We start from the raw sequence: 15181 nt of genomic DNA, 5'->3' as shown, positions 1-15181 counted from the left end.
AGACCAGCAATCACTCGTACATTAGTTCTATCCTACACACTGGGGACAAATTACAGAAGCCAATTAACCTAAAATATTGCACATCTCTGGAATGTGGGAGGAAACCGGGGCACCCGGAGAAAACCCACGCAATCAGAGGGAAAATGTACAAACTCTGTACAGACAACGCCTGTAGTCAGGGTGGAATCTGGATCTCTGGTGCTGTATGGCAGCAACTCTAGTGCTGCGCCACTGTGCCGCACTTATCTATTCCCCTCATTATCTTGTATCTCTATCTTAGCTTCCTACACTTCAAGTAGTAAGGTACTACCCTGCCCAACCTCCCCCGATAGCTCAGGTCCTCAAGATGTGGCCACATCCTTATTAATCTAAAGGAAAGTCCTTCGAATCTGAGGCTACGACCTCTAGTCTTAGACTCTCCCAATAGTGGAAACATCCTCTCCACATCCACTCTATCCAAGCCTTTGACTATTCGGTAAGTTTCAATGAGGTCCCCCCTCATCCTTCTAAACTCCAGCAAGTGCAGGCCTGGTGCTGTCAAATGCTCATCATATGTTAACCCACTCATTCCTGGGATCATTTTTGTAAACCTCCTCTGCACCCTCAGTAGAGCCAGCACATCCTTCCTCAGATATGGTGGCCAGAATTGCTCACAATGCTCCAAATGCAGCCTGACCAGCGCCTCAGCATTACATCCCTGTTTTTGTAGTTTAGCCCTCTTGAAATAAATGCTAGCATTGCGTTTGCCTTCCTCACTAACGATTTGACTTACAAATTAACTTATTGAGAATCCTGCATCAGCATTCCCTAGTCCCTTTGAACCTTCGATTTCTTGATTCTCTCCACATTTTGAAAATAATCTATGCCTTTATTCCTACTACCAAAATGTACAACTCCACACTTTGCTACATTATATTCCATCTGCCACTTCTCTGCCCATTCTCCCAACTTGTCCAAGTCCTTCTGCAGAGTCCCTGCTTCCTCCACACAACCGCCCCCTCCACCTATTTTTGTATCATCTGCAAACTTGGCCATAAAGTCTTCAATCCCCTTGCCCAAATCATTAATATACAGCGTGAAGAGTAGTGGCGGCAGCAACGATCCCTGCAGAACTACGCTAGTAACCAGAAAAAGCTCCCTTTATTGCCACTCTTTGCCTTCTGCCATCAGCCAACCTGCTATCCATGCTGGTATCTGCCCTGTGACACCATGGGCTCTCATCTTCATTGGCAACCTCACATGTGGCTCTTTATCAAAGGCTTCCTGAAATTCAGATAGGAAAGATTTAGAGAGAAATGAACTAAATGTAGGCAAATGCGACTAGCTTAGATGAGGCCTCCTGGTCCGCATGGATTAGATGGGCCAAATGGCATATATCTCTTGTTTTTCTTTCCCCTGACTAGTTTGAAGTAGGGTGTCGACCCGAAACGTTATCCATTCTTTCTCTCCAGAGATGCTGCCTGTCCCGCTGAGTTACTCCAGCATTTTGTGCCTGGCACGTTAGCTTTGTTTTGTGGAGTATCTGAAGATCGTGTTCTCTCATCACACCATGTACTGAACCATGAGAAGGAACAAATTAGCCTTTTAAAAAGTATCAGGAATGAAGCTAACAACCCAGGATCATAATGGAAAAATAACTAAAATATACCGAGACCTATTTTGGTCTGAAATGTTCCATCGCTCTTTAAATGCAAAGAAAGAACTAAATTTCATTTAAACCAGTTTGTATCAAAGTTTAATTTTGCCTTTTCTTTGAGTCAATGTAGAGAAAACTTTAGGCATTATGAAAAAAAACCACTCAGTGCTGCTTGCACATCTTTATAAACTTGCGACCACTGAGATTTAAATTGCTTTTTACTTGATAATGTATAACTATGCAATGTCTTTCACATCTTTAAGACAACTTTGAATTTAGATTTTGGACATCTGACTTGATATTAACTACACTGAAACAAATAGTGGAAAAACTGAGGACAAAATCAGAATTGAACATTGTAATAGATCTGTTACAGTTCAGCTGTTGCAAAAATATCTTGCATTCTGGCAGAAACAACACTGATTGGACCATGCATTAGTGATAATGCTGTTTCCTTGGCTTTTAAACATGGAGTAGTGCTTCAAGAGTGTTTAATTGTCATATGTACTGAAACATAACAATTAAATTCTTGCCTGGTTCTCGAGTTCACTGTTCATTCCTAAGTGGGATGGGAGAACATTTGTTCAGTTTTGAAGTTGGCTTGATAGCTGTCTTCATCTATCACATAGAGGCTTCAGGAACATTGGAATGGGAAATTAAAGTTGGCACAATAAATGCAAGTGCTATGCAGGGAACAACACCAACCTCTTTTTAATGCCCTTTTTTAAACTTGTTGACGCATTTCAGTCCAATCCAGCGGGGCTGTAGGGCATTCTTCTGAAATTTGGCAACCTGCAGAAATTAATTTCCATCTTGCATTTACTTCATGATGACATGCAAACCCGGATCACAGTGGATGCACAGGGGAAACAAGTCCAGTCCGATTGCTGTCTTGTGACAAGCAAAGCTTTGGCATTTTGTCAGTCTTTCTCATTGTTGAACCTTGACTTCAACAGGCATTCCTTTCCGAATGGAGTTGACCTCCAGGAATCAGTGGGCAACTGTTCAACCTATGCTGCTGTCATCCACGAACAAGTACACCCCACCTCAGCAGTCTAGTTAGAGGACATGCATGATTCCTATATCTGCAGAATCTGTTGGAATTATTTGAGGAAGGTAAATAGCCTGTTAGAATTATTTGAGGAAGTGATCAGCCATGATCACAGCGAATGGCAGTGTTGGCTCAAAGGGCCGAGTGATCTGCTCCTGCACCTATTGTCTATTGTCTATTATCTATTGAGTGGCAGGATAGACGAAGGAGAGTCAATGGATGTGGTTCACCTGGATTCACAGGCCTTAAAGGTGCCGCATGTGAGGCTTCCGAAGAAGATGAGAGCCCATGGTATCAGAGGGAAGATACTAACATGGACAGCAGGTTGGCTGGACAGCAGAAGGCAAAGAGTGGCAATAAAGGAGGCTTGTTCTGGTTGGCTGCCAGTGATTAGTGGTGTTCCGTAAAAGTTGCTGCTCTTCGCGTTGTATTTCAATAATTTGGACGAGGGAATTGAAGGCTTTGTGGCCAAGTTTGCAGATGATACGAAGGTAGGTGGAGGGGCAGGTAGTGTAGGGAAAGCAGGGAGTCTGCAGAAGGACATGGACAGGTTTTTGAGAGTGGACAGTGTTGGAATGCAATGTAGCAAAGTGTGGAGTCATGCATTATGATAGTGGGATTAGGTGTCTAAATGGGGAGAAAATTCAAAATATTGGAGGTGCAAAAAGACATGGGAGTGCTTGTGCAGGATTCCCAAAAAGTTAATTTGCAAGTCAAATCGGTCGTAAGGAAGATGAATGCACTGCCATCATTTATTTTGAGGGTTAGAATACAAAAACAGGGATGTGATGCTCGGGCTTTATAAGGCACTGGTCAGACCACATTTGGAGTAATGTGAGCAGTGTGGGGACCCATATCTGAGGAAGGATGTGCTCGTGTTGGAGAGGATCCAGAGGACATTGACGAGAATGATCCGAGGGATGAGTGGGTTAACATATGATGAGCCTTTGACGGCACTGGGTCTGTACTCGCTAAAGTGTAAAAGGTTGAGGGGGGAACCTCATTAAAACGTACTAAACAATTAAATGCCTGGATACAGTGGATGTGGACAGGTGGTTTCCACAAGTTGGAGAGTCTGGGACCAGAGGCCATAGCCTCAGAGTAAAAGGACGTACCTTCAGAAAGGAGATGAGGAGCAATTTCTTTAGTCAGAGGGTGGTGAATCTGTGGAATCCATTGCCACAGATGGCTATGGAGGCTGTCAATGGATATTTTTAAGATGGCAATTGATAGATTCTTGATTAGTACTGGTGTCGGGGGTTATGGGGAGAAGGCAGAAGAATGAGGTTGAGAGGGAAAGATAGATCAGCCACTATTGAATGGTGGAGTAGACTTGGTAGGCTGAATGGCCTAATTCTGCTCCTACAACTTGTTAACATTTAGAGGTCAACAGGCAAATTATTTATAAATTCATTTTCTAAATCACGAGAGGATTTACACTGATAAATTGGCTTTAACTGTAAATGACATTGTAACTTGTCATCTGAAACATATTTTGAATGTATTGAATAAACATAACTATAAATAATACATGTCATTTTCCATTTGTAGTCATAGAAAATAGAAAATAGGTGCAGGAATAGGCCATTCGGCCCTTCTATTCAATGTGATCATGGCTGATCATACAACTCAGTATCCCGTACCTGCCTTCTCTCCATACCCCCTGATCCCTTTAGCCACAAGGGCCACATCTAACTCCCTCTTAAATATAGCCAATGAACTGGCCTCAACGACCTTCTTTGGCAGAGAATTCCACAGATTCACCACTCTCTGTGTGAAAAAAAACGTTCTCATCTTGGTCCTAAAAGACTTCCCCCTTATCCTTAAACTGTGACCCCTTCTTCTGGACTTCCCCAACATCGGGAACAATCTTCCTGCATCTAGCCTGTCCAACCCCTTAAGAATTTTGTAAGTTTCTATAAGATCCCCCCTCAATCTTCTAAATTCCAGCGAGTACAAGCCGAGTCTATCCAGTCTTTCTTCATATGAAAGTCCTGCCATCCCAGGAATCAATCTGGTGAACCTTCTCTGTACTCCCTCTATGACAAGAATGTCTTTCCTCAGATTAGGAGACCAAAACCTCAGATTAGGAGACAGGAAGCAAAGAGTAGGAATAAACGGGTCCTTTTCGGAATGGCAGGCAGTGACTAGTGGGGTACCGCAAGGTTCAGTGCTGGGACCCCAGTTATTTACAATATATATTAATGATTTGGACGAGGGAATTGAATGCAACATCTCTAAGTTTGTGGATGACACGAAGCTGGGTGGCAGTGTTAGCTGCGAGGAGGATGCTAGGAGGCTGCAGAGTGACCTGGATAGATTAGGCGAGTAGGCAAATACATGGCAGATGCAATATAATGTGGATAAATGGGAGGTTATCCACTTTGGCGGCAAGAACAGGAAAGCAGAGTATTACCTGAATGGTGGCCAATTAGGAAAAGGGGAGATGCAACGTATCCTGGGTGTCATGGTGCACCAGTCATTGAAAGCAAGCGTGCAGGTGCAGCAGGCAGTGAAGAAAGCGAATGGTATGTTAGCATTCATAGCAAGAGGATTGGAGTATAGGAGCAGGGAGGTTCTGCTGCAGTTGTACAGGGCCTTGGTGAGACCGCACCTGGAGTATTGTGTACAATTTTGGTCTCCTAATCTGAGGAAAGACATTCTAGCCTTAGAGCGAGTACAGAGAAGGTTCACCAGATTGATCCCTGGGATGGCAGGACTTTTATATGAAGAAAGACTGGATAGACTAGGCTTATACTCGCTGGAATTTAGAAGACTGAGGGGGGATCTGACAAATTGAAAGCGGGAATCCTGATTTCCATTGCCACAACCATGCACCCACCGTGCCACGCTATTGTCGGGCGGCATAGCTGATGGAGCCCCTGTCATGGAAGGTGCCAGGGTTCCCAGCTTCATTCCTGATCTCTGGAGTCTGAGAGGTGTTGCATGTTCTCTCTGTGACCATATAGGTTTACTCTGGCTTCCCTCCACATTGCAACGGCTTGTGGATCAATTGGATCATGCCCCCATATAAGTGATAAGTGGTAGAATATAGTGGGATTGATGATGGGGTGGATTTTGAAGAAAATATTAATATTAGATTGGTGTATATGTGTAACATAGAAACATAGAAAATAGTTGCAGGAGAAGGCCATTCGGCCCTTCGAGCCTGCACCGCCATTCAATATGATGATGGCTGATCATCCAGCTCAGTAACCTGTACCTGCCTTCTCTCCATACCCCCTGATCCCTTTAGCCACAAGGGCCACATCTAACTCCTCTTAAATATAGCCAATGAACTGGCCTCAACTACCTTCTGTGGAAGAGAAATCCACAGACTCGCCACTCTCTGTGTGAAGAAATGTTTTCTCATCTCGGTCCTAAAAGACTTCCCTCTTATCCATAAGCTGTGACCCCTGGTTCTGGACTTCCCCAACATCGGGACCAATCTTCCCGCATCTAGCCTCTCCAACCCCTTAAGAATTTTATATGTTTCTATAAGATCCCCCCTCAGTCTTCTAAATTCCAGCGAGTATAAGCTGTTGATGGTAGGCTTGTCCTAATGGACTTCATTTTCATACTCATTTTCCATACTGCATTTATCACTGTGGTTCTATTTTGCAGAAATTAACAGAGTTAATTTTTCAGTCAGAGAGTTGTGAATCTGTGGAATTCTCTGCCTCAGAAGGCAGTGCAGGCCAATTCTCTGAATGCATTCAAGAGAGAGCTAGATAGAGCTCTTGAGGATAGCAGAGACAGGGTATGAGGAGAAGGCTGGAACGGGGTACTGATTAAGAATGATCAGCCATGATCACATTGAATGGCGGTGCTGGCTCGAAGGGCCGAATGGCCTACTCCTGCACCTATTGTCTATTGAGACCATAGATTTCTATCGAAAGGCAGCAGTTGAACAGCAGGCTAAACATTTCATTCAGTCTGTTGTCGGCCTAATGCTTTTCACTAGAAAATTGAATATCTTCTTTCGACGTAATTATACAGCATGAAAATGTGTCCTTCTGCCCAACCCTTGAACAAGATGCCTATCTGCATAAATATAATTTTGTCTGGGTTTGTGTAATAGCCCTCTCGACCATTCTTATCCAAAGGTCTTTTTAAATGTTGCCATGTACCTCCCTCTATCACCTCCTCTGGTAGCTCGTTCATATGCATGCCACCCGCTGTGTGGAGAAAAGCCTGTCCCTTGGGTCCCCTTTAAATCTTTCCCTTCCTACGTTAACTATATGGCCTCCAATTTAGACTGCCCTGCCCAATGTTTTTGTGTTCCAAGAACTTGCAGTTCAATAACACTCCCCACGGTTCTGTTTGGTACCTGGCCTGGTTTAATTTCTCAAAATGTATCATTTCACACTCTAGTTCAATTCTAACAGCTATTCCCTTGCCACTTTGCCAGTTGGTCGATATCCTGTTGTAACCTTAAGCAACTTTCTTCACCATCCACTCTACTAGGGATGTTTCTGTTATCTTCAAACTTGCTAATCATATCGCCACATTGTCAACGGAATGATTATAGAAATATAATTACCAATCAAGTCAATTATTAAAGAAGTAATTTGGATAGCAGTAAAAACATTTAGATAGCAGTAAAAGGATTGGTCCAAGTCAGCATGGATATATGAAGGGGAAATCCTGCTTGACAAATCTTCTGGAATTTTTTGAGGATGTGACAAGTAAAATAGATGAAGGATGTAGTGTATCTGGACTTTCAGAAAGCCTTTGAGGCCCCACACAGGAGATTAGTGGGCAAAATTAGAGCATGGTATTGTGGGAAGGGTATTGCTATGGATAGAGAATTGGTTGGCAGACAGGCAACAAAGTGTAGGAATAAACGGGTTCCCTGTCAGAATGGCAGGCAGTTGTGAGTGGAGCAAGGCTCAGTGCTGGGGCCACAACTATTTACAATATATATTAATGATTTAGATGATTGAATTAGAAGTAACACTAGCAAATTTGCAGGTGACCCAAAGCTGGGTGTCAGTGTGAACTGCGAAGAGGATGCTAAGAGTTTGCAAGGTGACTTGGACAGGTTAAGTGAGTGGGCAGATGCATGGCAGATGCAGATAAATGTGATGCTATCCACTTTGGCGGGAAGCACAAGGAGGCAGATTATTATCTCAATGGTGTCAGATTAGGAAAAAGGGAAGTGCAACGAGACCTGGGTGTCCTTGTACAACAGTCACTGAAAGTAAACATGCAGGTTCAGCAGGCAGTGAAGAAAGCTAATGGCATGTTGGCCTTCATAATGAGAGGATTTAAGTATAGAGGCCAAGAGGTCCTTCTGCAGTTGTACAGGGCCCTGGTGAGACCACATCTGGAGTAGTGTGTGCAGTTTTGGTCTCAATAGACAATAGACAGTAGACAATAGGTGCAGGAGTAGGCCATTCAGCCCTTCGAGCCAGCACCGCCATTCAATGCGATCATGGCTGATCACTCTCAATCAGTACCCCGTTCCTGCCTTCTCCCCATACCCCCTCACTCCGCTATCCTTAAGAGCTCTATCCAGCTCTCTCTTGAAAGCATCCAATGAACTGGCCTCCACTGCCTTCTGAGGCAGAGAATTCCACACCTTCACCACTCTCTGACTGAAAAAGTTCTTCCTCATCTCCGTTCTAAATGGCCTACCCCTTATTCTTAAACTGTGGCCCCTTGTTCTGGACTCCCCCAACATTGGGAACATGTTTCCTGCCTCTAATGTGTCCAATCCCCTAATTATCTTATAGGTTTCAATAAGATCCCCCCTCATCCTTCTAAATTCCAGTGTATACAAGCCTAATTGCTCCAGCCTTTCAACATACGACAGTCCCGCCATTCCGGGAATTAACCTAGTGAACCTACGCTGCACGCCCTCAATAGCAAGAATATGCTTCCTCAAATTTGGAGACCAAAACTGCACACAGTACTCCAGGTGCGGTCTCACCAGGGCCCGGTACAACTGTAGAAGGACCTCTTTGCTCCTATACTCAACTCCTCTTGTTATGAAGGCCAACATTCCATTGGCTTTCTTCACTGCCTGCTGTACCTGCATGCTTCCTTTCAGTGACTGATGCACTAGGACACCCAGATCTCGTTGAACATCCCCTCTTCCTAACTTGACACCATTCAGATAATAATCTGCCTTTCTATTCTTACTTCCAAAGTGAATAACCTCACACTTATCTACATTAAACTGCATCTGCCATGTATCCGCCCACTCACACAACCTGTCCAAGTCACCCTGCAGCCTTATTGCATCTTCCACACAATTCACACTACCCCCCAGCTTAGTATCATCTGCAAATTTGCTAATGGTACTTTTAATCCCTTCATCTAAGTCATTAATGTAATTTGAGGAAGGACATCCTTGTTATTGAGGCATTGCAGCGTAAGTTCACGAAGTTAATCCCTGAGATGTCGGGACTGTCATATGAGGAAAGATTGGAAAGACTGGGCTTGTATTCACTGGAATTTAGAAGGATCTTTAAAAAGAAATTGCCCCTCCACTACCACCCTCTCTCCTGTCACCAAGCTAATGTTGCATCTAGTTTTCTGTCTCCCCCTTGATTCCAAGTATTGTACGTATAGGGATGAGCCTGTCAAAGGCCCTGCTAAACTTTATGAAGGCACCATCCACTGTCCTTCCCGTGCGAATCTTCTTGGTCATCTCCTGAAACAAGTACCATCGTCAGCATTGCCTCTTTTGTTCTTACAAAGCTGCACGATATCATTTACAATCTGCTAATCTGAAATGTTGAAGTGTGACTGTCTGGCACATTTATCTTGCTGTTCTGATACACAAGTGGCTGGACCCTTGTTGGAGACTGAACTCTTCTTCTTGCCCTAAATATCTGGTTTATTTCTTTTTTGATCCTCTTGAAATTAAACTTAAGTTTCACAGTGTCCGTAGGATTTTTTAGTTCTGTTTTGAGAACAGCTGGTTCCATGGAATTGCTTGTTTGTGGATGTATTATTTATTTTGCATCGTTGTCAGTTGTAACATTTCATTGCCCTCATTAAGTCAAATCTTTTGCAACCCTTTTCCTTTTCCATCCTTGAGACACACATTGGTGACACCATTACTGTTTGTTCAACATGATTCAGATCATGACTTGAGTCCAAAGCATTGTTAAATTTAAGTTTATAGGCTGTTTGTGAGTTTATTTTGGTCAAAAAGTAAGTGTCTTCAGGAAGTCCAAAAGCTGCTTTTGAAACAATACATTTATTTACTCAGACTTGGACATTACTCATTTCACTGCACGATTGAGTGAAATAGATGCAAATTTTATGACTATCTCAAGCCGCCAGTACTAATATTCAGTTTTCATTCCTCCACGTCATGGGCCTCCTCCAGTGCCACAGTGAGTCCCACCGGAAATTGGAGGAACAGCACCTCATATTTCGCCTGGGCAGCTTGCAGCCCAGTGGTGTGAACATTGACTTCTCCAACTTTAGATAGTTTCTCTGTCCCTCTCTTCCCCTCCCCCTTCCCAGATCTCCCACTGTCTTCCTGTCTCCACCTATATCCTTCCTTTGTACCGCCCCCCTGACATCAGTCTGAAGAAGGGTCTCGACCCGAAACGTCGCCCATTCCTTCTCTCCTGAGATGCTGCCTGACCTGCTGAGTTACTCCAGCATTTTGTGAATAAATACCTTCAGTTTTCATTTGATGATTACTTTTAATTCCCAACTGCTGCAGTGGGGATTTGAACTTTAGCCTCTGAATCAATGCACCATGCCTTTACTTGCAGCAGTCTAGTAGCATGGCATCGTGTTACCTCGCATTATGACTTTTATTGTGAAATATTGTCTGCAGAAAAGATGTATAACATCTAGAGATATTGGAGTTTATTCAGGCAGAAGCCTGAATTAATAGAATTATTATGAAGGGTTACAACAGCTTGATTAATGTGATGGGTGTTGAACAGGAAAACAAAAAGGTATTGACATAGGAATGGAATTCCAGATGATGGGCTTGAGACATCTGAAGCCGAGTGCCTGAAATTCGATTCTCACGACAATGTCTTTTCAGCGATAGTAAAATGCTTTTGAGGCCAAAGCTGAGCAAATAGACATTCAGAATGAAAAGATCACATGGAGAGGTGCGGCAATGAATTTAAAAGGAAAGATGACTAGGAACAGTGAACCAATGCATCTCAGCCAATATAGATTGTGTGGACGTGTGAGATGAGAGATGAATCATGAGGATAACCTGAAGAATATTGAATTGTCAAGTCTGGACATGTCAGAGATATTGAGGAGTTTGTAATAGAAAGTGCTTTGTAATTGGATCAAAGGCAGGGAACATTACTGATTTTCTTTTTGTGGTCATGGTTCTGGTGGCACATTTTGTGACTGGTCAAAACGGCATCACTGGAACTGGTTTAGTTTATCTAGAAAAACCCTTGAGGCAGGGCTTGAAGGAGAAAGTTACAGCGCAAGAACAATTCCAACCCTTCCTTGAGTATTGTTCAAGCAACGTGACCTCCAGCTGGAATGCTTGAGCTCTCAGCAAATAATTTGAGAGAGAAAATGTGCACAATCTTATTTAAGAAAGTCAGAGATGTAACAATAGTTATAAAAAAGACAGGCCCTTTTACTTCCATTAAACCCGTCCCCTGTCTTCCCCATCTGAGTACCAGTCCAAATTACCTTTCAAACATTATAATTGTATCTACCACTGCCTTCATCTCTGACAGCGTGGATATGGATAAATGCTTTTCTGTGGAGGAAAAGGAGCTCTGAGAGGATTGGGTTAGTTATCCTGAAGGGTCAAGATAGTGACCTTGAACTATTAGGTCAAAGCTAGACGTTTCTTTGTTAATAGAAATTGTGATTTATAAGATGCTTATACCTATTGGTTTGGTAAAGGTGTTCTGTTTACCTTTACTCCTTCAACTGTCGAAGAAATGGTGTGCTATTGGTTTCTTTCATGCAAACTTTTAATCCTATTTCAGGAAAACCCAAGGTGATGAGTACTGACGGGCTCTCCAGCTTTAGTGAAGACGACCGAGGAGATGATGATGTGGTGCCGTACAGCGACGATGAGACGGACAATGAACTGGATAGTTCCACTGAAAGGTTGGACAATATAGAGCAAAGCCAAATCAACGACCAGTCTGATGATCAGCGGCAAGCAAAACATGGTAAATCTGAGTCCTAATCAGTCAATTGAGACCAAGATAAATAATTTTTAAAATGACATGTTATGTGTTAGATTGCTGTCTTGTGACACCTTACCAAAACTGAAACAATGTTAAATTAAATGGTGTCTTTCTTCCTTGTGGAAAATCAATAGACAATAGGTGCAGGAGGAGGCCAATCGGCCCTTCGAGCCAGCACCGCCATTCAATGTGATCATGGCTGATCATTCTCAATCAGTACCCCGTTCCTGCCTTCTCCCCATACCCCCTGACTCCGCTATCCTTAAGAGCTCTATCTAGCTCTCTCTTGAATGCATTCAGAGAATTGGCCTCCACTGCCTTCTGAGGCAGAGAATTCCACAGATTCACAACTCTCTGACTGAAAAGGTTTTTCCTCATCTCAGTTCTAAATGGCCTACCCGTTATTCTTAAACTGTGGCCCCTTGTTCTGGACTCCCCCAACATTGGGAACATGTTTCCTGCCTCTAACGTGTCCAACCCCTTAATAATCTTATACGTTTCAATTAGATCACCCTCAACCTTCCAAATTCCAGTGTTTCTTCAAGCCTAGTCGCTCCAGTCTTTCAACATATGACAGTCCTGCCATTCCGGGAATTAACCTAGTCAACTAAAATGGGTTAAAATCTTGAATTTCTGGGGTCTATTTATCAAGAAGAATGCAAGTATTCAAAAGCAACTGGCAACTTGCTGACACTGTGGCACTTAGGAATGTTATCCAAGAAGCACAGTGAATAGTATGTGACACAGAAAATAAGCTGCTGGAATGGGTCAAGCAGAATCCATGAAAGCAAAGGGATGGTTGTTGTTTCTGGTCAAAAACTGCATCAGGAGTAAGAGCATAAAGGGAAGATGGCCAATATATGAAATGAGTGTGGGATGAGATAGACGTCGTGATGGGTGGAACCAGATAAGAGAGGGATGATAGGCAGATGGAACCAGGAGGGGAAGCAAGGGAGGATCGGAAGGATGAAGTGTTGAAAGGTCATATGATTCCACTGATCACCTACCAGTCTTCGTCTTTGAAAAAGCATTATGCAATTGACTCACTCGGCGTGCAATACTATAATGTAGTTTACTTAAATTTCCCGTGTACAGTGCTCAGTGGTGCAGGTGATGGAGCTGCTGCTTCACAAAGCCTGAGACCTGGGTTCAAACCTGATCTTGAGCTGCCTGTGTGGAATCTGTAGGACATGAGGTATGGGAAGAGTCCTGGGACCCACTGGAGATATGGGAGTGATACTGAATGGGAGCGACTGGATGCATAAGGATATAAATTGAAGTAGAAAGACAAGGGAGGCCTGGAGATGAAACATGTAATGGTACAGCTAGCAATGGTGGATGAATTATATGAAGTGTTGAACAGACTGAACATGGATGAAACTTGATTATTCAGAATTACTATGATGTAAAATGGGGCATTGGAGGCTGCAGAATGCACGTGGAGCACATTTATCAAGGATTACAGCGGGAACTTGATCAGCTGGGCAAGTGGACTGAGGAATGACAAATGGTGTTTAATTCAAATAAGGGTGACGTGTCGAGGGAAGTCAAACTAGGACTCGCCCTTTTGTAGTGAATGGTAAGGCCCTGGATGCAGAGCAGAGGAATCTCAGAATATAAGTACGAACAGGATAGGACATTATTCTGTTAAATGCAGGAGGCTGAGAGGTGATTTTAAACTCGTGAGAGGAATAGATAGGGTGCATGCCTGGAGTCTTTTTCCTAGGATAGGGGAATCAAGAAATTGAGGGCATAGGTAGGAGGGGGAAAATTTAACAGGAACCCATCGATGTGTGTATATGAAAGGAACTGCTAGATTAAGTAATTGAGGGAGGTACAATAACAATATTTAAAAGATATTTGGACAGGTATGTGGATCGGAAAGGTTTGGAGGGATATGGACCAAATATGGGCTTGGATGGGGCAACTTGGTTGGCCTGGATGAAGTGGGCCGAAGGGCCTGCTGTGACTGCTCTGACTATCTTGAACAGATGTCACTGAATAAACCAAGAGCGAAGTAGAAAAAATTAACATTCTTATCCAAATTAAAACAAAGTGAATGTTCTATTCTTTTCAATCCCTTCATTTTCCTTCTATTTCAGACTACACGTGGAAAGTCAAAGCAAATGACAGAAACTTCTATGATCAGTTTACTGTCACGAAATATGGCTGCTATAAGACAAGCAAATACTCAGTGAGTATTGATTATGGATAGATATTGCTTCTGGTCCATGTAACAAATGTTTTTGCGCACTTTGAAGCATCAAACAAGTTCAATTTCTTTTTTTTTTTTGCATGTACCCTGATGTTGGGAGCAAAGGATTATAATTTTGTGTTCCTCGCCAAGATTTTACCATGCTTCAGACCATTTCACAGTTTATAACTATATTTAATGTGTCCTGTTGCTCTGTTGCAGACATGGCGACAAATTGGTGTGCAGCAAGCTTCCTTCAAAGAGCAATGTCATAGTCTCTAATGAATTTTGAAGATTAAATATTAATCATGGCAGCAGAACAATTCCCTTCTCTGCTCTCTTGTTAAACCAATTTAATGGGATCTTTTAGATCCATCTGAGAAAGCAAACATTACCTTGGTGAATGTTTATCTGCGAATAAAAGCATTCCCTCCGCTCTCTACTGGAAGGCCAGCTGAGAATTTGGGGTTTGAGATTCTGAAAATCTCAGACTTGAACGCACATCCTTTCTGACTTAAGGCAAGAGTAGCATTGCTTAACCTGGGATTTGAAATTACACAGGGTGTGTGTAGTAAGTTAGCAAAGGTTTGTATCCATCTTCTGACATGTAATCATTGTCTATTTTCCTTTCCAGGGGAATGCTATTCGAACGTACAAATACAACTTCATTACCTTTTTGCCATATAATTTGATGGAGCAATTCAAAAGGGCAGCCAATGCTTATTTTCTGATTCTTCTCATTCTGCAAGTAGGTATTTAAAATGGTCACATTTAAATTTCCTGTATGAACAAACATGTATGAATATCTTATGCCTTTCTGACTCCCTCCCCCCTCCAAGTATGAAGGGAAAAATGCAATTTTAGACCGTAGTATTGTTTACAAGTTCAATGTTGTATATAAAAGATACATTTTAGTTTGCAGGGCATTCTGAATTTGTTTGTTCTTCTTTGCCCTTAGGCAAAACACAAATATTTATTGTAAACTAGCGAAGAGGGCCCGTTGGACCCATTCCCACCCCCCCCATTCTCTCCTCCCCCAACCCCAATCTTACTCTCCCCACACCCCCCCCCTTTCCCCACGACCTCCCCTTTTCCCAGTACCCCTCTTTCCCCCACCACCAAGCCCCCTCCGGACGACCCCTGTT

At 42.9% G+C, this 15181-nt stretch overlaps 1 protein-coding gene across 1 annotated transcript in view; it reads left to right on the top strand.

Moving 5' to 3' along the window:
* The window catches only part of atp8b1 (ATPase phospholipid transporting 8B1), a 114822-nt gene that overhangs the window by 37943 nt on the left and 61698 nt on the right, over positions 1-15181 (top strand). Inside the window, exons 2-4 of the mRNA XM_078409544.1 lie at positions 11636-11824; positions 13945-14036; positions 14671-14784. Of these exons, the coding sequence (XP_078265670.1) occupies positions 11636-11824; positions 13945-14036; positions 14671-14784 (395 nt within the window). The remainder of the gene's footprint in view (positions 1-11635; positions 11825-13944; positions 14037-14670; positions 14785-15181) is intronic.

Source organism: Rhinoraja longicauda, chromosome 1 (assembly GCF_053455715.1).
Source record: "Rhinoraja longicauda isolate Sanriku21f chromosome 1, sRhiLon1.1, whole genome shotgun sequence".
In the NCBI taxonomy this organism is placed as follows: Eukaryota; Metazoa; Chordata; class Chondrichthyes; order Rajiformes; family Arhynchobatidae; genus Rhinoraja; species Rhinoraja longicauda.
This window is presented reverse-complemented; position numbering and strand designations above follow the sequence as displayed.